This window comes from Nannobrachium achirus (genome assembly GCF_963921795.1).
Source record: "Nannobrachium achirus genome assembly, chromosome: 24".
Taxonomy (NCBI): domain Eukaryota; kingdom Metazoa; phylum Chordata; class Actinopteri; order Myctophiformes; family Myctophidae; genus Nannobrachium; species Nannobrachium achirus.
Window position 1 is genome coordinate 23,936,662 of NC_137831.1, and position 23,247 is coordinate 23,959,908.

The 23,247-nt window shown below is 42.9% G+C and overlaps 3 protein-coding genes across 3 annotated transcripts; 1 reads left to right on the top strand and 2 right to left on the bottom strand.

Moving 5' to 3' along the window:
- Positions 1 to 477: 477 nt before the first annotated feature.
- Positions 478 to 1,659, top strand: LOC308280155 (kelch domain-containing protein 3-like; the record flags this gene model as incomplete). The annotated part of the gene is made up of 1 exon (XM_080720416.1): positions 478 to 1,659. The coding sequence occupies one exon, from the start codon at positions 478 to 480 to the stop codon at positions 1,657 to 1,659; it is 1,182 nt and encodes a 393-aa protein (XP_080576542.1).
- A 46-nt stretch (positions 1,660 to 1,705) lies between these two features.
- Positions 1,706 to 6,653, bottom strand: LOC308280156 (E3 ubiquitin-protein ligase TRIM39-like; the record flags this gene model as incomplete). The annotated part of the gene is made up of 3 exons (XM_080720417.1): positions 1,706 to 1,755; positions 4,095 to 4,197; positions 5,283 to 6,653. The coding sequence occupies 3 exons, from the start codon at positions 6,651 to 6,653 to the stop codon at positions 1,706 to 1,708; spliced, it is 1,524 nt and encodes a 507-aa protein (XP_080576543.1).
- Positions 6,654 to 13,147: 6,494 nt separating this feature from the next.
- LOC308280157 (neuronal acetylcholine receptor subunit alpha-2-like) lies at positions 13,148 to 18,247 on the bottom strand (the record flags this gene model as incomplete). The annotated part of the gene is made up of 7 exons (XM_080720418.1): positions 18,131 to 18,247; positions 17,980 to 18,024; positions 17,638 to 17,747; positions 16,486 to 16,705; positions 14,509 to 15,008; positions 13,713 to 14,205; positions 13,148 to 13,273 (listed from the first exon to the last, which is right to left on the bottom strand). The coding sequence occupies exons 2-7, from the start codon at positions 18,007 to 18,009 to the stop codon at positions 13,148 to 13,150; spliced, it is 1,479 nt and encodes a 492-aa protein (XP_080576544.1). The 5' UTR covers positions 18,010 to 18,024; positions 18,131 to 18,247.
- Positions 18,248 to 23,247: the final 5,000 nt, after the last annotated feature.

Genomic DNA, 23,247 nt, shown 5'->3' on the forward strand with positions numbered 1-23,247 from the left:
GTAGAGTTGGACTAAAAGATGCATACCAAACTGATTTTCCAAAAGTAAAACTATGCAGCATCAAGGGGTTTATTAGGCAGGCCCTAAAAGTATGTCCTTGAGCGCAAGGGAATTATTCAGGGTTAAAACTGTTTCCGGTTTGATAGTTCCGGCCAAAGTGTAGTCCTTTAAGAACTACAACATGACGTAGAGTGGTTTCCGCTCCCGACCGGATCAAACCCCGAAAAGTGAAGGGATACCCAGGCTACAGCCAGGCTGGGGTTGTGGCCAGATCAATTTGACATAGGCCTATTAGGGATCAACAGGCATCTGCTTCCCTGAATGGCCAACCCATCGGCTTTACGGATTGGCCAAACTTTGTGTGCCGTTTGTACTACTGTCCCAATATAAGTAGTAGCACACACCAAATACCTCTATTCTTTGACTTAGTAAGACTCGATTGATCCATGTTCAGTCACAGTTCTCCGACTGTGCGAAATGTTGTGCTGGACAGTGCATCTAAAAGGAGGATCAAGGAGATTCTTCCATGCTGCGCTGGCGGTGGGGCACAAGGTGTATTCCTTCGGAGGGTGCGGCCACGTGAACAAAAGGGATCAGATTGACGTGCACGTTTTCAATACAGTGTCTTTGCGTTGGATGAAGTTGCCCCCAGGAAGAGGAGCGGTGTTTCCCCTCGAGGTTCCCTCCAACCGCAGGGGTCACTCGGCTGTGCTGATAGAAGATATCATCTATGTCTGGGGGGGGATAGTGAGTATTGAGATAGGGGAAATCTGCAACGTGCTTTATGCGTTTGATGTCAACACCCACAGGTGGTACAGGCCCAAGATTTCAGGGACTGTTCCAGAGGCAAGGCACAACCACTCAGCCTGTGCCTTGGGGAAGGTCATGTATGTTTTTGGAGGAGTCACCCTTCAGACTGAACTCACTAATGACATCCACAAGTTGGACACCACCACAATGGTCTGGTCTTTAATTAACACCAGAGGCATTCCAGCACCGGTTTCATTGGGTCACTCTGCGACCATGATAGGGACAAAGATGTTTGTATTTGGGGGCAAAGGGAACACGTCCCACCACAACAACATCAGAGTGTTTGACACAGAGACCAACTGCTGGCTGAGCACGCCCTCTGCACTGCCACGTCTTCCAAAAGGACGGAGGTATCATTCATCCCTTGCCTACAACGGAGAGCTCTACATATTTGGCGGTGATAACTTACGTCTGGACCGGACCTTCAGTGATCTGTGGAAATTCAATCCGCAGACCTTCTCCTGGAGGAAGGTTGAGCCCAAGGGGAAAGGCCCGTACTGGATGCATAGGATGGCCGTTTGCTTTGTGGGAGATCGTATCATCCTCTTTGGAGGATACTGGACACCCAATGACCTGTACATCTTAGACTTAAGTCCTAGTCTGAAGACATTATGCAAGATAGCAGTTATTCGGCACGGCCTGGAGCAGTTGGAACTCCCACATGACATCAGGTGGGAACTGGCAGCAATGACTAACCAACAGCAACAGAAAGAAAACAGCCCGCTAAAAAGGAAAATAGAAAAACACTATGATAACAACACAGAGCAAGTTCCAGCCAGTGGAGCAGAAGAAAGGGACGAGGAGACGAGGAGAACGCCGCCCCTAAAACGTCTCCCTTCATTCAGATGAAAAAGAAAACAAAGCACAGGAATGTGCTCAGTATATCCACCAGGAACTAGGCAGTGTCATAAGGGAGAATTGAGAACTGTGCTAGAGCAGTCATGGCTGAATGTAGAAATAGAGATGCTTAGATGTTTGTAAAGGAGAACTGGGAATGGGGAAATGAGTGCAAAAGTGGAGACCTTTGTGTTTTTTTTATATATATTTTATTATTCATTTATTTATTCCATTATCAAAGATTGGAGCCTAATTTCAATCACTGTGTACAGGATTACAATGATGTTAGTATAGTAAATACATTTTGAAGGGGCTATATTTCTCAAACACTACAGGCGTACATCACAAATATGTCAAAATGTTTATCTCACGTGTGTATAATGCAATTTGCACACATTGCTTAGCAAACACAGAAACAACTTCTACGTCTACCTGTGATTCCTATTTGTTACTTATGCCATTGACTGATAAGCTTGTTATTATTATCCCTGCCAGGCCGCAACGGCCAGAGGCGAGGCATACGTTTTCTTAGCCCGTAGCACTTGACCTAGTTATGATGACCATGCACTTACCGTGGTCATTTGTTCTCATGTTTTTGTTACTTGTTTGTTTGACTAAAATGTTGATATAGCCGGTTATTTAGACAGATGCTGGGTTCATAATTGTTTACCTGATATCATATAGTTTCAATATACTGATATTTATTTGAGCGGTGCTAACCGCTCCTACATCTGGCTTTGTCTAATTCGTATGTACTGTACTTATGTAAGACACTTGGTTCATTGGCCATGCTTTGCGTGACGCTTAATGAAATCAACTCATTAAAAGCACCGCTCACTTCACATATGGCCCCTCTTCCAGCAAAAGAACTTTGGTTTTAGGACCATTCTTATGAATAATACATGTTCGGGGTGGAGGTCCACCTTGAGAAGCATACTTCCACCCTGAACCCTGTGTATTGGATTTTGAACTGCACTGGTTCTAGAATCAAAGTTATTTGACCATTGGCCCTATCAATGCCAAACTGCACACACACTCCTTGGATGGCAAATCACAACCTCATTTCTCACATGGCCCTCTTCTAGCGCCACCATCATGCAGACTTTTGCAAAACACATTTTTGGACACTGCTCCTACAGATTTTGGCCTAAAATCAAGCAAAGCGGTACATAGTATCTCTAAAGTCATGTCATCAACATGGATCTGTCCCATTTCCCATATTCCATCCTGATTGGCTACGATTGCTAGGTATGGTTTACTCAGTTATGATCCTAGTTTACTGAGGCACTGCACTACTGTCTCTCTGTATTTGACAGTATGTGTTTACCTTGCTTATTCTCACCAGTCACCCTGGTTAAGAGCATCTGCTAAATGCCTAAAAGGTTCCTTGTAAATTGTAAATTCTGTCCTGCTATGAACAGCTATAATCTCGGGCACCGCTTAGCCAATTGGTGTGAAACTGATGCATGTACAATGCCAGTAGGCCAAGGATTCTTGTATTATTATAATTGGCCTATGGTCATGAAGTGTGGGTCATGACCGAAAGAAGATTGCGAATACAAGCGGCTGAAATGAGTTCTCTCAGACGGGTGGCTGCATGGCATCTCCCTTAGAGATAGGGTGAGAAGTTCAGTCATCCGCGAGAGACTCGGAGTAGAACCGCTGCTCCTTCACTTGGAAAGGAGCCAGCTTAGGTGGTTAGGGCATCTAGTACGGATGCCTCCCGAGCGTCTCCCTGACATGCAGTGAGGACCTTGCTGCATTGGTAAAAGACCCCGGGGCAGACCGAGGGCCAGATGAAGGGATTACATCTCCAAACTGGCCTGGGAACGCCTCGGGAAGTTGCTAATGTTGCTCTGGAGAGGGAAGTTTGAAGCTCTCAGCTGGTGCTGCTGCCCCCGCGACCCGACTCCAGATAAGCTAGTTGAAGTTGGATGGATGGATGCATAATTGGCCTGTAGTGGCACCATGGGCAGATTTTTGCAAAGAAACTAGGCCTACTACAGAATTTGTCCAAACCTCAAGCAGATCCATACATATTATCTGTTTAATCATGTGATCAACACATAGCTGTTAGATTTTCCCAATTTTTGCCCAAAATAGCGCAAATAAGATATGGCAAGACGGCAAGTCAAACTCATGAATAAGTTGCCTCCCCACATTTGGAGATAGCCTAATCATTTGGCTATCTCTTCCTGGGCACTAATTGCATGGGTGAAATAATGTGACGCAAAGTCCTTGAAGGCCAGTCTATGACGTCAGGCATCTATGACGTCAGTACTGTGACATCAGTACTGTGACATAATGTCACCGTACACACAGTAACTCACAGTACACACAGTAACTCTTACTATGCTGGATTCATGAACGTTCACATGGGCAGGTGAGGCTGTATGTACACAAATAAAATATTTTAATCTTTTGGGAGGGTGTGGACAGTTGTTTACCAGTAAAGCCACTGGCCAGTGGGAATGTCTTCTTCATCCTGGCCATGACCTTCTTAATGGTGTCATTTGGCTCAACCTCCAGGGTGGTCTTGCTAGTGACGGTCTTGACAAAGACAAAGAGTGTTTGTGCAGGTATACCAATATTATTCTGCAGTAATTTCCATTTCTCTTACAATTCGGTTAAATGACATCCAACCATAAATGATCTTGTTTTCTCTCTATGTTTTCTGTTGGTGGTGTCAGTTAGTTCTGACCTCGCATTGTGATTAGCTGAGAGGAATTGTTAGTCTCCAAATAAAGAAATATGTCCATACGTCATGCTCGATGCCGGTGCGTTAGTCAAAGGATTAGCATCTCACCATTGTTATGATGTCATAGATACGTCATAGAACTGGCTGATGGTCAATCCGATATATCAATATTTCCAATACCATACAAATTCTGTAATATTTTAAATATTGACCTCAAATAAAATACATAAAATGTCATAAAATGTTTGTTATTTGATGCAAATTAACTCAAACCAAACAAGAGATGCGTGACAGACTTTTATTTGAAGTACACATAATAACATCACATAGTTTTCTTTTCAGATTTATATTTTCAAAGTTATCATAACTTAAATGAAAATAAATCCAGTATATTAGTGAAATCTTTTTCAGCATTGTAGTCAACAGTCAAAATGATACATATTCTATTGTTTATAAGGAAGTGATGTAGAAATACATAAGTAGGTGATCAATGTATATATAATAAATTCAAGTGATGTAGATGTATGATTGCAATTCACTGTGTATTAAATTATTTCTTTAAATACAAAAGCTATTCTCCAGTTTTAGCAAAACATTCATGCAATAAGACTAGGCAAGAATCACACATGCAGTCATGAATTATGAAAATCTCACTATTAATTAAAATGGTGGCTTCACTACATTTTTCACAAACTTCATCCTTAATTATTGTAATTCACTATTTATGAAATCATTTCTTAAAATACAAAATAACTACGTAGTTTTTTATATTTCAAGCAATAAGAATTGGATAGAATTCAAGGTTCATCATATATGCAGCATGAATCATGAAAATCCATACACAAAAAATAATAATAACACCGATGGCTTCAGATATTTGTTCTATAGCCTACCGTCACTATCCACATCATCATGATTATTCCAGAGTTACACTGACCTTCCCTGGTAATATCTTCATAGTATGAATAGTCTCAATGAATGGAAAGAGTGTGCCAGTGAAAGTGAATGTGAAGGAGTGTATGTGAGTGTTATTATCAAGGTCGGAGAATAACAGCATGCCTTTGTTCCAGTCCAGCTGGACTCTGATCTTCTTGGGGATCTGCATCCATGCGAGATCAGTCATAGAGTCTGCGGTACGTGCTGTGTATGCACCTGCAAATGAACATAGGCTCCAGTACTGGCCCCCTCTGCCTCCTTTCCTTTGAAAAGACTCGGCTAACACGCCTATTTCCCAGTATGCACTGGCTGCAACCTCGACATCCCAGCTGTGAGTCCCTGATTTGAAGCCCTCAGAACCCAGGACATAGTCAAAGAAGTCAAACCTCTCTGGGTTGTCAGGATGCGACTGTTGCACACGCGTCACACAGGTCAGATCATCAGACAGGGTGCGTGTGTAAAAGGCAGTGTTGGGGTCCAGGATGACAGGGGTGTAGGAGACAATGTCTTTCATCTTTTCCCAGACTCTGAAGGTCAGGTTGCCCAGGTGTTTGGCCACATCTATCAGTGCTCCGGAGACCAGCTGTGGGCCCTCCAGTGTGAACTGGACTCTTTCCGTTGTGGTCTTCCAGTTCTCGAGGAATGAGATGTGTTCAGCGCTCAGCACCTCCTCTATGGATCTGATAGTGTTTGAAACGGTTGATATCTCTCTGTCCAGACGCTCAATCCTCTCCTTCATCATCTGACTCTTCTGCTGCTCTTCCTCTCTCAGCGCAGTGAGCCTGGCCTCCTCCTCCTCCTGTAGAAACCCATGGAGCTTCTTAAACTGTTCCTTAATCTGCGTCTCTGTGTTCTCGGCCTGGACTTTAATGTGCTCTGCCGCTTTGTCACACATGTTTTTATCTTGATTAAATACAATCAGTTTCTCCTGTAAAGGCTTCAGTGATTTCCGGACTTCTTCCTTGCGGTCCTGCGCAGCTTCATCGATGGGTCTGAAACTGTGGTCGGTGTGTTTTTTGGAATCTCGACAAACAACACAAGCTGGCTGTTGACATTCCAGACAGAAGAGCTTGAGTTTCTCAGCATGCAGACTGCACAGATCCTCAGACCTCGGACGTTTCGAAGCTCTCTGCTGTCTCTCCTGTGCGAAGGCCTCACACAAGTTCTTCAAAGCCCGGTTGCAGGGTGGACGTTTTCTTTTACTTATTTTCTTGCAAACCGGACATTCTGTTATCTTCTTATGTGTCCACCATGCCTGCAGGCAGGATCTACAGAAGCTGTGGCTGCACGACAGGAGAACGGGTTCTTTGAAGATGTCACGACACACAGCACAGGAAAAGTCCTCCTCTGAAAAAGACGACTTGGAGGCCATTTGGTCTTCTGAGTTTCAGCAAACACTCTGCTCAAGACAGAAAATCAGTCAGCCAGTCCTGGAGTGGTAACAGTAACTCCTCTAGAATGGTCCCTGAAGTTTACTTTCACTGTGATTCCTTGTTCCTGTTATAGTCCATTCAGCAGACAGAGTGAGCAGCAGATTGAAGTGGTATGGGCCAGTAGTATTCCCTCAGAGCCTGTCCTGTCCTCTCTCACTGGAAGTTGTGTGAGTTTAGTCTGAAGGTGAATCTTTTTATGAGAATGGGACTGGAAGGGGGCGGAGTTTGACAGACCACATACCTGTTGCAACCCCCCCCCCCCCCCCCCCCCCCCACACACACACACACACACACACACTTATGCGTAATTGTGTATGCAAGTTTCACACACACATGCAAATTTCACACACACACACACACACACACACACACACACACACACACACACACACACACACACACACACACACACACACACACACACACACACACACACACACACACACACACACACACAAACTCAGTATCTGGGAACAATGGAGTTATGGCTGCTATGCACCAAACACACACAAACATTTGTCTACGTACAGTACATCATTGGTTCTCAGCGTGGGGTTCCAGGAAGTCACAAGTTCAATTAATTGACTGTTATCCTTAACTTAGAGACACGTGACGGATCCATTGGATTTCTTCAAAGCGTACTGTGGCGAACCACTGGTATAATAAAAAAAAAAACAGTAATTTAATGAATAAATAAATTCAAATCTAAGCTCTTCCATGAATTAGAAAACAAATGTTTAAGAAGTAGAGTGTAAATAGCCGATCTACAAGCAGCGAGGCATTGTGAGCTTGTAGATCAGCTATTTTAGCTAGTTTCCCAGGCAAAATGTCTAATTTCTCTTTTGGGTCACAGGCTAAAAAGTTTGGGAACCACTGGTCTAGACCTCACACACAGAGTACCCATAATAGTATAACATAGAAAGTAAGTATACTGACACACATTAGCACATTAATTTATACTTGATATAATCGGCAAGATAAAACAAATTAAGTTTTATCTTCTAAGACATCAGTGGGTGTGTAGTTAGTTAGTATGAATTTAGTTCAAACAAAACCTATAGGGAAGACATTTTGGAAAGGATCTCAAGTGTTTTGTCATATCTTCTACAGTAAATACATTTCAATATTCCCCAGAGATGATCAGTGACAAAATCCACATGGTAAAACTTGCCACACGTGAACTCAAGTACTATGGCAATACAAGTATTTTGGATGTCACAACAACAGACATGTGAATCAAGAATCAAGCAATTATCAAGAAGGGTTTATTAATCATACAGGTACAACAATAAACTGTTGGGTGTGGGGGAGGCATAACGTCTAAACACATTTTGTTGTGATGTACAGTATATACAGGGTAAATACTGTACATTTGGAACAAATAGCAGCAAGTTTGAAATGTGTTTAAAGGTAGTAGCTCTGTTTATACTGTATGTGTGCAGTATGTCTGGATGCCATTCAATGGTTTGTAGTCCTTAGGGTGGTTGTATACCATTCTCTAGCCTTCTTTTATCGCAGCAGTTCACAAATCTTGCTGCTGTTTTTGCACTGTGTTTTATTTCTCCCATGTTTTGGTTTAGTGGGCAGGTGGTTAGAAAGTGTAGCTCTGTTTCCACCACATTTGTGTGCAGTGGATGCATGGCCTGTCTTCCCTTGTGGGGTCTGTCTGTGGCGGCAATGCTGTGTTCGCTGCTATGGCTGAGAAATGTTAAACTCAAAATAATCTTAAAAATCAGAAGATGACGAGACCCCCCATCCCCCACGTCCACTTTAAGAACCCACTGATAGACATGTTGATTAGATTTACACTAAGTGAAAGTGGGGTGGGGAATGTCAGAGGCCACTCTCGTTTCTGCTTTGTTCCAGGACCATGAATTAACGCCAGCAGTAAGTATCCCAGCAGGGAGCTCCCATTGTTTTACAACTTGGTGGTTTCGGTGTGAAGCATCTTGACGACTTTAACACAATGGAACCCAAATGGTCCCCCCCCCCCCACACACACACACTCTGAGTGGGTGAGGTAGGACTTATTTGCATGATCACCTTTAAATGCATTTTGAGAAAAAATAATGCTACTATTTGTACCCTGTATATATAAAATGTCACAATGCGACATAGCTCTGTTTACACGATGCTGTACCCTCTCCCAATGTATATGTTTTTTCAACAGTTTTTGTGATACTTATGCTTTGGCAATGTAAACGTATGTTTTCTCATGCCAATAAAGAAAATGGGTTTCATGTTGGTCTTGGTCCCATGCAGGGGGTCATCATAATGCTGGCTTGAGTTGGACATTTTTTGTCAAAAATCTATTTTTGCCAGAGGCAAACACAATTATTGGACAATAATATTACCATAAACAAAGAGCTAGCCCTGAATGACCATAACAGATCTGTGACTCTGAGAGTGTGCAAATGACATGTCGTTGCCACAGACACATTCATTTTGTCAGTTTACGGACATATTGATGACCACTGTCAATGGGTTGTCTGATTAAAGTTATCTTTTTATTATTATTTTTGATTAAACTGAGAGTAGCAAAAATATTGTCTTTGGATATATTGAAATTGTACTTGATTAAAAGTACTTTTACTTCACTTGACTAATTCATTTCTTTTTCTTCCATTTCCATTTTTTCCATCTTCTACCCATCTTACTTCTAAACCTCAGAAGCTTTATTTCAACTATAATGATTCGAAAACTTTAGTACTGAATTATTACATAACTTCATAACCATTTCAGCCATTTGAAAAGCATTATAAGCTCACAATTCCTTGTGATCTAAGTGCGTCTATACTTTACTTTACAATTTACATGATATCTTTTTGTTAAAACAAAACGTTTTTTGTTAACAAATTTAAGCTTTATTCCGATAGTAATCAATGCTATAGGTGTGTTTATAGCAGTTAAAACATAGGGCCTACTTTGAAAACCAAGGGGTACAGTGAAGTACATTACCTGATTATCCACGGCTGAGCCATTCAAAAAACATTACAAGAATGGTTCGGGTGTGGTCAAGGTGTGGTCAAGTTTAGCATACTGAACTGCAAGTATCTATCATGCATAATGTGAGAGACCGGGCTTGAGCATTTCACAGCTAGACCTGTGTTAAGTTAACTTAACTGGTTGTTCTAGTTCAACTTCAAATCATACCGTCTTGACTAGTGAGTGAATTTGTTGTGGTCATGTCCCTTCAAAAAGTGGGCTCCTGTGATTTTTTTTCCTATCAATAGTTTCTTTATTTCTCCTCCAATATTAAACTAGCAGAAGGAGGGAGCCAAGGAGGGGAGAAATAGTCGGCCCAGTAGTTGAAAGATAATAAAAAGGGAGAGGGGACAAAAAGAGAAAAGGGAGAATGGAGAGGGGGAAAAAGGTTAGTTAATTAAATGATTGCTCACTGTCCATTTCTTCACCAACGCTGGCAGTGAATGTAATGATGTCATGTGTTCATTTCACCCCTGAAGTCATTGTTGTTAATTGAAACCATAGGAGGTATTTATTCTCAAGGTTGGCATACCTTTGATTACAGCTTAGAGGAAGCCTTCTTAACCAAAGTGTTAAAATATCATAAGCTAAAGCAGACCATCTCACAGCTATAGGCTACAGATTTTATATTTGGTAGCCTAGGCACATGCAGGTGGTTGTGAGGGGCCTTCAAATGGCCGGCCTCTCCAGAAGGAGTGCCAAATTTAGCAAGGTACTGCTCAGTTTCAGCTTTTATAGGAGGAAGCCGCACAATTTGGAGGAGGCGTTGTTTCCTAGAATACCAGTCCGTTTGCCCACCTATATATATATTAGCCCATGGGGTCTTCAGTGTGTTTAAGGTCCCCTTAGCTGTGAGAGAGATGAAGCAGGGACCACCCCCACTAAAATTGTGATGTAGATTAAACCTTTTTATAGATTTCATAGAGAGGTTCTTTCTTAGACGTAATGTTTGACAGCTATCCATTTGTAGCGTTAATTGGTTTGGATTAATATTGTGTATTTTCAAATAGTAAACCACTTAAACTTTGTATGCTCTCCCCCCCCCCCCCCCACACACACACACACCAAACCACTTTCTCTTTTAAACACAGTAGCAAATGTCTGCTGGCCTATTAGTGTAAATGAGAATATCTGCCAATCACAAGGCTGTATAGAATATGACAGAGGCTTGGTATAATGTCTCCCACATTATGATCAAGAGGTAATCAGGTCAAAATAGAACATGTTTTATGAAACCTACAACTGTGGACAAGCCAGGGTCAAGAGGCATTATCAGAGTTATGTCTCTTGTAATCTTTATCTTTCTACCAGGGACGTGCTGGCCATTGGGAAAAGCGGGACAACTCTCGAACGGCCGGTTCATTCCAGGCCGGTCCAGGCCGGCCATTAGGAAAAAAATTAAAATAAAATGTCGGCCTTCGTTCCATTTTAGGGGCTGGGCGGCCAACAAAGTAAATCGTAAATCTCCGACCAAGTTTGAAATTTGTATTTTTTTTTCGCAAAGCAAAGCCCTGCTTCATCATACAAGGCAGTCGCACAAAAGTAGTAAAAACAGCAGATCTACAAGCACACAATGCCTCGCGGGGTGCGAGGCGTTGTGTGCTTGTAGATCGGCTGTTTTCACTAGTTTAAATCATTTTTAAAATGATAAATACAAAACAAACGGTTTTGGACATACAAGGTTTCCACCCGACAACGACGAAATATAACTCATGTAACTGGCCCACTGGCTTGTCACTTGTCATGATCTGAAATGGCAAATCTTTGAGTAGCAGCAGCGCTATGGAGAGAGATCTCTCTTTATAGCGCTGCAATGAGGGCCTCTCCAACTCTTTTTCCCTGGCTGAATCAGGGGCCCAGCACGCCCCTGCTTTCTACCCACGTGTACGTACATATTCCACAGACATAGGCACACATGACACATTCGTCCATCCAGATTCGTAAAGTGGGACAGCATTCAGGGCTGATTTAATTTGCAAACAGCCTAGCCATCTTTGTTCAACCGAGAATGACTTCATTCCGTCCCACCCAACCACTCTCATTACATTCTTCTGACATTTTAGACATTTGAGTGTAGCTTAGGCCTATTTTGAGTGGCTAAACTATGATTCCCAGATCACTAATATTGCAAATAATAATAATAATTATTGGACATCGCTGTCCACAAAAAATATTAATTGAATTATTTTGAAAAATGTTAGAATTCGTTTTATATGAAAAAACTGAATATATTAAAACATTTAGATATTTTGAAATAATAAGTAGAAGAAACATAAAGATATATTTATTTGCGACCCACAAAAATTGTCCTTATAGGAAAAAGAGGGGAATTGCTGCTGTACACATATGGGGACAAGAAGAGGCAAAAATATAAATGTAAAGACTAAAAAAAGAACAAGAACAAGAAGTCAATTCCATATAGGTCAAAACATTTTCCAATTTATATTACTTTTAAATATTTAGGTATTTAGCGGAAGCATTTCTGATAAAGCAAAAAAAACAAAAAAAACAAACAAACAAGTTAGACCATGCTAAAAATGCTATCAACAGTAGCTTCATGTGTGGTCATTGAGGGAAGGGGAGTGTTACAGTAGTGCTATGGGTGTAGGTGGAGTCTGAAGAGGTGAGTCTGCAGTCCACGGCAGAAGCTACAGCTATAGGGAGTGAGTCTGTAGTTCTAAGTGTGACAGGGAGTTTATTCCACAGTTTGGGGGCCAGGAGGGCAAATTGTCTAGGACGAGTGGATTTTTGTCCTGGGGTTTTTAGCGAGGGTTCTGTCAGCATCCCTGTTGGCTGTTCTGAGAGAATGGGTTCGCTGTTGAGCGAGAAAACAATGTTGCACCCCAGGGACGTGCTGGCCATTGGGAAAAGCGGGACAATTCCCGAACGGCCGGTTCATTCCCGGCCGGTCCAGGCCGGCCATTAGGAAAAAATTAAAAATAAAATGTCGGCCTCCGTTCCATTTTGGGGGCTGGGCGGCCAACAAAGTAAATTGTCACTGTCGGGCAAAAACCTCTTATCTCCAAGTTTCAAATGTATACATTTTTTCGCAAAGCAAAGCCCTGCTTCATCATACAAGGCTGTTGCACAAAAGTAGTGAAAACAGCAGATCTACAAGCACACAACGCCTCACGGTGCGAGGCGTTGTGTGCTTGTAGATCGGCTGTTTTCACTAGTTTAAATCATTCTTAAAATGATAAATAGAAAACAAACGGTTTTGGACATACAAGGTTTCCACCCGACAACGACGAAATATAACTCATGTACAGTAATTGGCCCAATGGCTTGTCACTTGTCATGATCTGAAATGGCAAGCAGCGCTATAGAGAGAGATCTCTCTCTATAGCGCGCAATGATGGCCTCTCCAACTCTTTTTCCCGGGCTGAATCAGGGGCCCAGCATGTCCCTGTTGCACCCCCACATGTTGACCCATAGGTTGACGGATGTTCTATATCATTCCAGAGAGCCACGGAGGCAGGAAGAGTCCAACGGTCCCCAGCAGACACACGATGATGAACATCCACAGAAAGATGCGATCGATCACCAGGGCAACGTACTTCCAGTCTTCCTTTATCTAGACGGAGAGAGGAGGGCACAAAGTAAGAAATTACAGAAATTCGAGTTTTATATAGCCTACCTTCTTCCCTTATATTAGACCTGGGCTGCAAAACGGAAACTGATATTTATACAATAGGCAAATTAATCTTCAAGAATCTAGAAGAAGGTTTTTGTAATATAGGCCTATATAATAAACTTGTTTTCTCATACAAATGTTATAATTTACTATTAGTCTGATTAACCACATAACCCTATATTATACTTCACAACGGTGGTCCCAGCCCTTAATTAATTCTCTGTATTCTCTGTAATGTTTGAAAGGAAAGGTGGTTTATTAGAAGAATGTGTGTAGTATGTGCTTGCACTCAGTACCGTCTATTAGGCCGAAATTCAAAGATAACAATTAAGATGATTTTCTACATGCAGAAGAAATCCAAAAAATACTCTGTACTCACAGAGAAGTCTGCATCCTCTGCCCTCAGGTGCTCTGCAATGTACGTCACACCCTCCAGGGCGTGCACCACCGACGGCGATAGAACCGGTGATAACAGCTGCTGGATCATGTCATGTTCTGGACCAGGGCTGTCGCTGTCCAAACTGAGTTTGCATGGCCTTTGCGGGAGGAGCTTGTAGCCAGCAAGCTGAGGGGAGGGAGTAGGAAATGAGGAAGAGGTAGACACCTTCAACCCCTCCCACTCCTCTGCCTCGAGCCCTAAACGGATAGCATCCACCTCACTGTCCACGTCTGTGTCCAAGTAACCGTGGAGATGACAGTAACCGCATCTGTATGTGGGGTCCGGGTAACCGTGACAACCCGAGCCGGCCTCAGACACCTGGTAACCGACGTCAGACTCTTGCATGAGCCAGGTGTTGGTAGTGGAGACAGAGGTGCTGTGGGAGGGGCCTGGAGTTGAGAGGGGGAGGAGCTTTTTGATCAAGCCACGCTTCCTGTGGATGGGTCGAAGCACATGCTCAGCATCAGTTTTGTTATCATTTAGTTGTTATGTATAGGCTATATGTATGTACTGCATGTAGGCTACACTTATATAACTTTTGTGATGTTCTAATGACAAGACCTCTGTTGGATATTAAAACTAGGATATATATAGTTCAGGAAAAAAAGGTAATTAACTGCAGATGATTGATTTTTCCCCCCCATAAAGTGAATACATACTCAACTGTACATTATGCTTTTAGTGTGATGAAATAGCTAAATATACAGATTCTCCTCCCCTTCCATCCCACACTGACCTGAGGTCTGCTGGCGGCGGCCTCTTCATGCACAGCCACCGCGGCACCACGGACAGGAACACGACGCGCGCCCAGCGCGGCATGGCGTGCGCCGCCCACGGCGAGCGGTGGTGCACGTTGAGCACAAACACGGTGACCACGATGGACAGCGTGACGAACACCATGGTGAAGAGCAGGTACTCGCCGATGAGCGGGATGACCAGCGAGGTGGACGGGATGATCTCCGTGATGAGCAGCAGGAACACGGTGAGGGACAGGAGCACGGAGATGCACAGCGTGATCTTCTCGCCGCAGTCGGAGGGCAGGTAGAAGACCAGGACGGTGAGGAAGGAGATCAGCAGGCACGGGATGATGAGGTTGACGGTGTAGAAGAGGGGCAGGCGGCGGATGACCAGGCAGTAGGTGATGTCCGGGTAGATCTCGTGGCAGCAGTCATACTTCTTGGTGTTGTAGGTCCCCACTGCGTCCAGGATGGCCCACTCGCCACTCTCCCAGTAGTTCTGGTAGAGAAGTTCAGTTCAGTTTATTTCCTGCACTTTTGGACAACAACATTATGTGTAGGTAACTAGATACAGATGGCCAGTTGTGCTTCAGGCACCAATATAGGTAGCAGCGGCCCTGACAACATATACAATGTGCATCAGTGCAACTCGATCAAGGCACAAGTGAAGTGGTCAAGTCCATTTGACATAATATAGTGTCCAAGATGCTGTAAAAGGGGACAGTTATTGAGCCCTACCCCTGGCTCAGTTGCAAAACAATAAGTAAAATAAATTGTCAGTGTTTACCGTACACTTATACATACATATACTGTACATACAGCATATCCTCCCACACATGTGACCCTCAATCTCTCTCACGCACACTCACTCTCTTATGTGAGAGTCAAGATAGCAAAGAGCTATAGTAGACGGAGCACAAGTCAGTGTCACTGTGGAAGGGGGTCGAGAGAGACTTTATACCAAACACAGGACAAGTGACACAGCTGGCCAGCTGTAATTGGAACTGGAGACGTTGTGATCATTTGGTCAATACATATATGGGCCCAGACACTGGTTCACCCAAATTTATGGGTGTTAATTATTGATTTATTAAACGATGTGGGGTGGGAGCCAGAGGGGAGGATGGATGAGAGAGAGAGAGGAGGAGGTGAGGACATGTGGGATGAGAGGAGGAGGAGAGATGAAGGAAAAATGAAGCGATGAAGAAGAGGAAGAAAAAGAGAGTGTCTTTGCTGGTTCAGCTGTAAAACAGATTTTGTGACAGGAAGAGTTTATCTGTGTGTGTGCGTGCGCTAGGGCATTAACGAAAAAGTCGACAAGTCGACTCAGTCGACTCCCACCAGAGAAAGTCGAAAGTCGAAGTTGAAAAAAAAAAAAGTTCTATCGTTGCGAGGCGTTGTGAGCATGTAGATCTGCTATTTTCACAATTTCTGCCTCTATATATTTGACAATTTGGACAATGTTTAACTTTCATTTTAGAGGTATTAAAAAGTCCTTAAATTGTCGCTTTAGAAATGTGAAGATACCCTCTATACACTTAAACTTTATGTCGGTTTGTTTACAGTTGAGTGAGAAAACAATGTTTCACATTAAAGTTAATCATCTGGGGACCCCGAAAATAATTGGGGGGTCGTGTGTGTTTCGATGATGTCATCAAACGATAAAGTCGACAATTCAACTCAACTTTTTACTGAGTCGAGTCGACTTGCAAAAATCACAACTCGTTAATGCCCTAGTGTGCGCGTGCGTGTGTGCATTTTACACATCAGTCCGTTTTCACCAGCCTTGAAGATTGAGTACGTGTGTGTGTGTGTGTGTGTGTGTGTGTGTGTGTGTGTGTGTGTGTGTGTGTGTGTGTGTGTGTGTGGGGAGGGTGGGGGGTCAGTGTCCTTTCTAATAACGAGGTATACAAAACGCTTTCTTTGTTCCTGTGGAGCAGAGTGGCGACGTTAAAACACCTCCAGGTGTTCATTACCTTCAGGTCCACGGTCGTCTCGGTGGGCTCCAGGTCGATCTTGGCGCGGTCGTACGTCCAGGAGCCGAACTTCATCTTGCAGCTCTGGTGGTCGAAGGGGAAGAAGGTGACGTCGATGGAGCAGGACGATTTGTAGATGGCCGGAGGGACCCAGCGCACCCGGCCCGTGTGGAAGACCTGAGCCTTGGTCTGATGGGTGATGGCAAAATCTCCATCCGCACTGGGAAGGAAAGACACAGAGGATGTGTGGAGGGTTGGAGAGAGGGTGTAGGGAGTGTGGGGATACGGGAGGAATGCAGGTTGGCATAAGTTGGTGAGGGAAGATAAGAGGGCAGGGAAGATTAAACAAAACATGAGGAAATATGGAAGTAACAAAGAAAATGAGGTTGAAATCAAAGGTGTGTAAATATACCCTTTGAGCCAAGCTCCTTATATAATTAAAAAAAAGTACTGAATCCTAACAATGTCTATGTTATCTTTGATGATGCAACAGCTGCACCCTCCAAGCTGGAGCCCTGAGAGAGGCAACACCCTCAAACAATCTCAAGACAAAGTCTGGTTTTATTAATGAATACATTATTGAACCCTGTGGTGGGAAAGATAGGATTTTAGCTCATCTGATGAAAGAGCTTTTTACATCTACAGCTAAGCTCAAATAATGACTGTTTATAGTCTTTCAGCGAGAACATTTGCATGTATCACTAATTGCACACAGTTATATGAACTCATGCAAGGGCTGTTTTTTCTTTCAGATGTGGATGTGCGGTCGGTAATTATGGCGTTGTTTGGCTGGTTGACCTTACACGTACTGTTGCCTACCTCTGCTATTTGCTTCAGGGTATGAGGAGCTATTATGGATCAAGTAGATCAGTGGTTCTCAAAGTGCTCCCCAAGGACCCTCAGAGTTCCTTGAGGGGTTTCCAAATGTACCCTTATAGTTCTGTAACCCTGACAGCGTGCAAATGGAACTAAAGAGACCCTTGGACCCATCTGTACACTATCAGGGTGACGAGGGTACTTGATATTACGGTAAAGAGCTTGAGAACCATTGAAGTAAATAACTGATTACTTAGTTTTTTTGATCATTTTCAGCTCTACAGAAATTGTTGTGCGAGTGCATGCGTGCGTGGCAGCGTGAGTGCATGTGTGTACTTGTTGTACAGCACGATGTCAGGCACCCAGATGAGCTTAGAGGGAACCCTGATGGACGTTACGTTTTCGTAGTCTGACGGACGCCATCGCAGCTTATAGTCTGTCCATTCCTGTTATTTCAGAAAGTGAACACACACATGCACACGCATGCATGCACGCACGCGTATGCACACACACACACACACACACACACACACACACACACACACACACACACACACACACACACACACACACACACACACACACACAGAGAGAGAGAGAGAGCGCAAATCTTACATAACACATAATTACATTATACATCACAGTGTTAGGTTATCACTTTGCTGTCTGTCTCCTCACCTGTTTCAGCCAAACATTAGTGGTCATCATTTGGTTCTTCTCATCCTGTGAAGAGACAAAGGGATGACAGAAAGGTTTAGTCTCTTCTCTCGTCTCCTGGCTGCACCCCTCTCCTCCTTACGCTCTGTCCATGCAGTGCATACATTCTCACCACGTCTATAAGTTGTGCGATGGAGAGGCCAAATCGGATGACGACCACGTCGCTGACATTGCGAGCGGGACGAGACCACTTGTTGTAGCCCCTGAACAGTTTGTTAAAGAGCTGGTCCTCAGCCTGGGCTTGTCTCCAGTCCTCACTCAGCACTGGGAGAGATGAAGAGACAGAGAGAGAGAGAGAGAGAGAGGGGGGTGGAGAAAGACAGACAAAGAGAGAATCAGAGACAGAGGTAGACTGATGGTTTCAACACTTTCTTACGTGTGTGTGTGTGTGTGTGTGTGTGTGTGTGTGTGTGTGTGTGTGTGTGTGTGTGTGTGTGCGCGTGCGTGTGTGTGTGTGTGTGTGTGTGTGTGTGCACACACATGCGTGTGCGTGTAATATGAGAAATATTGTTAAATATTCTGCAAAACACATATGTCAATACTAACAGGTTAAAAGTGGAACATGCGAGGATGGTTAGTCATGCATGGTTAGGCAGTGTTCCATATTCCATTTGGTGTCGCCACTGGTGGTGATCTCATCACAAGATAGTATCTGGTTATATTAACTTAACTATAAGATTATCCATCACTTTTTGAGGAGTTACACTAATTTCATGCATTTAATTACAATTAGGCGAGTAATTCCTTTTGTATTGACAGGATTCTTTTGGAGGAAAAGAAATGCAGATGTGAAATCAGTCTTATCTCTCATCTGCTACTTAACTCTTGGAAAATAATCAGTAGGCTACATAATTTGCAATATGCTGTAGCCTCCTGGACTCATTTTAAAATGATTATTTTCAAGGGCAATATGATTTCATTTTTCCTTAATTAGCCTAATATACGTATATATAGACAGAAAGTGAACTCTAATCTAATTACGTCACACTGATATCCACACATCACAATATCGACTTCACCATTCAAATAATTATACTTCACTTTAAGTAAAACAATAAAGTCACTGAACTATATAGCTAAAATAAGATGATCTGCATATACAGGCAGATGCTTTAACAGAACACTCACCAGAGTTGATTAAGATCCATGAATAAACCGCGGTCCTACACCAGGGCAACACAAAATACAATTTCTGTTTCATGTTCAATCGGTGTCTGATGATTAACACAACCCTATGGACTCCTCCTTTCTCTCTTGCTTTGTTTAATGAAAACCTCAAAATGGGTTCAACTATCTCCTGTTACATCACATCTCTCTCTCTCTCTCTCTCTCTCTCTCTCTCTCTCTCTCTCTCTCTCTCTCTCTCTGGCATCTCCATCTCCCTCCCTCTCTTGCATTTCCCTCTCTCATGCATCTCTCTCTCTCTCTCTCTCTCTCTCTCTCTCTCTCTCTCTCTCTCTCTCTCTCTCTCCCTCCCTACTGAAGGTGCTCGTTTTGATCCTGAAATAATCTAGGCTAATTATTGTTGGGATTGACAAAGTGGGCTGTAAAATAAGATTCATAAATAAAATACAATAAAATAAATAAATACAAATAAACCCCTTAAATCAACTTTATTGCGACCGTCAGGTCGCAGTTTAGTATCAAAACCTCCACCGGCCGTCCGTCCGTCGGTCGGTCACACGTCACACCTTTGCCCTGCTCATATCTACGCATCAGTATGACATCACACTGCTGACATCAGTATGACATCACACCGTACACAAATGACCCTTATATAAGACCGGCATTATCTACCGACAGATTAGTAACAAGATGTCAAAATCGTCTAGGAAGGATGGTGTGAGTCATGCTGGCACCCTTCGCGGCAGGAGGAAGCTGGTGCAATCGACCCCTTGGCTTGTCGGGACCCCTGCCTACTAACGGGGTGGCAGGCTATCACCTCAGACTAGAACCCGTACGGGGTGGCCGACACCAGCCCATTGACAAGAGAGAGGCCTTGATGTCCCTTTACTCTTTGATGGGGTGGCCAGTTGACTAAGAGTTTCCGTTCGGGCCTTCTCGATATTGTACAGATTTCCACGGGAAATCTGGGGGTGGCTGTTACAAAGACCCTCACTCACCTTCACGTCATGTGGCTAGTCGTTAGGTAGCCATAGTTACACGTTGAAGGTTGAATCTCCAGATATGGAGATAACCAACACATCCCTCCATATATGGAGATAACCGACGAATCTCACTAAGTCTGACCTCACAAGCCCCATATTTGGACACGAACAACATATAACTCCATATATAGAGACATAGCTGCTGACATCAGTATGACATCACACTGCTGACATCAGTATGACATCACACCGTACACAAATGACCCTTATATAAGACCGGCATTATCTACCGACAGATTGTGGAGATAAGCGACCAACTTATCTCCCGATTAGGGAGTCTTACTGGTAGTACTATACATTAATAAACAGCTTGGAAATGCGTGATAATTCTTTTAGTTTTGTGATAACCTTGCGCAAAGAGAAAGACAAATTAAGGGCATGATGGCAATAGACATGCAAGGAAATGCATGGTGAGCCACCCACTCTCAATCGCTCATCAATCCTTACTGTTCTGTGTGTGTGTGTGTGTGTGTGTGTGCGTGCGTGCGTGTGAGTGTGTGTGTGTGTGTGTGTGTGTGTGTGTGTGTGTGTGTGTGTGAGTGAGTGAGTGTGTGAGAGTGTGTGCGTGTGTGTGTGTGTGTGTGTGTGTGTGTGTGTGTGTGTGTGTGTGTGTGTGTATGTGTGTGTGTCTGTGTGTCTGTGTGTGTCTGTGTTCACAATCATTCATTCCAAGGTCCATTTTGGCAAGTAAAGTCCTTCAACCCTGATTTCAATATTCCTGCCAAGCACTGTAAAGGCCTCATGCAGTGTACTGTGCCTTAACTGAGCTATAGTCAACTTTTTCTTGAAAAACGGATGCTAAAATAAAAATAATGTTTCTAAAATATTTTATAAAAAAATAAGCTTCATATATGTGTTTCTATTCAAAAATGACCACAAAAAGCGTAAAATAATGATAAAATAATCATTTTGGCCATTGTCAGACCGACACTTTGTTTACATTCTAGTCTATAGACTAGGATGTAAACAAAGTGTCGGCCCTACAATGAAAAAGTTGACTATAGCTCCTTTAACTGATTTATCTTATTCAGTCATGCCGTAGTAGACTAATAGTAACCAGTGTCAGTGACAGTGGGTAGCCTACTATGATGTCAGTATAGGGCAGGCCCATATGCCATACCCGAGGGCCCATATAATTTGTGTAATTTCATAAAATGCCTATTTTATCTATTTATTTACACATTGGCTACATGCCAAATGTGAAGGTAGATAGAAAATGCATCAATTTCACAATGAATTTACATGAGCTAAAGTGGCTGGACTCTTTACTCCACATGACTCCATAAGACTGTTTCTGACATGCATGACACCTTTTGATAGGAACAACCTTTTACGAGTCACACAGAGAGACGTGCTCCCTCCTATTTCCAAAGTGTTTTACATAAAACACGTGATAACACCAGTAAGCCAAAAAAAATGTTTTTCCAAAATGGGCCTGATGGTGGCGCTATATGGGACAGATCCATGTTGATGGCATGAGTGTAGACATACTGTGTACCGATTTGCGTGATTTTAGGGCAAAATCTGTTGGAGCAGTGTCCAAAATTGTGTTTGAAAAAATCGGCCTGATGGTGGCGCTATATGGGACAGATCCATGTTGATGACGAGTGTAGACATACTGTGTAGCGACACGTGATAACATAACACCACATAATAAACTCTACAAGTTAACAACCCATTGTAAATAACTTAAAGGACAATAAAGCAATAACCAGAATGGACTAATGCTCTAATACGTAGGAAGTCTGTCCTCTTTTCCAATGCATATACTGTACAGCACAGTGTGAACACACCCTGATACTACACAGCCCCCACTCTCTTTGGAGAATGTAACCAAAGCAAGTTTCCAAGTCTGTACAGTGTGCAGTCACTGCAGTGTTTGTGTCTCTCTCACAGACTCAGTCAGTTAGTGGTCCAAACATGATGCCCACTATGGGTTCACAGCTCTATCCTATTACTTAACTTGTATTTATTAAAGTTGAACTTCACCCATTTTAACCCTCATTTTCATAAATGGTCCATACTAATGAGATTTTATCATTGCTATTATCATTTCTATTCAGTCTGTGTCTCAGAGGATAGGAGGGCTGTGCCTGTCAGTGACATGGCAGGTTTGGTAAGTTCAAACGATGTCAAACCTTGTTTTACAGAATCCATTAACAAAGAACAATGGCTTCTGTTTCAGAATACTAACTTTCCAGGAAGATAAAGGCTGTAGTTTGTATTAGCTTGGAGTCGCCATCGATGATGTCATTGGTAGGCAGTGGGCTCTCTAGCCAGGTTTCTGAATTTTCCACAGCCGACCAATGAGACACAGTTATTATTACGAGCATAATGAGGACACATTGTATGAAGATATATGGTTGAAATTCAGAGATATTCTCCTTAAAGTAATACAAAAATAAATTGTAAAATAATAAATAAATAAATACACATGATATGAAATGACACATATGAGAGGCACATAGGTATGGGTCTGTACTCATAGTAGGATACTGCCTGGGGTGTATAATGTATTGGGGTGTCGTGTGTGTCCACTCCTGTATCGCAGTCCAGTATGCAGTTTGTGAGGATGGCAAGCTGGGTAGCCAGGAATGGGATTGACTTTGACCTCCACATACTCCATGGCAGGGTAAGAAGTACTCTTTTTTTTAGTAGTAGAATAGCAATACCACAATGTAGATTGTACTTAAGGGTTGCCAGATTCTGTGAGTGAAATACGCGACCAGGTCTATGAAAATAAGCCCAAAAGCGCGACCAGTTTCACCTCTGAACTCTATTACATTAGTTATTTTATAGAATAATGTTGAAAGCAAGGCCAAATAAGCAACTACACTTCAGAAACAAGCCCAAACATAAGCAACCCCCACAACTAGCAACATTATAGGAAAACAGGATCAACGTTGCTTATAAGGAGCAGACCTGGCACCACTGCCATACAGTAACTACAGTCGGCGTCGTCTGAAAAAAATAAAATAAAAAATAAGTGCTTAGTTTTTTGCAGTTCTTTGCAGTCTGTGTACAGTCAGAAGGAGTCTCCTGTAGGCTGTTTGGTGTGTAG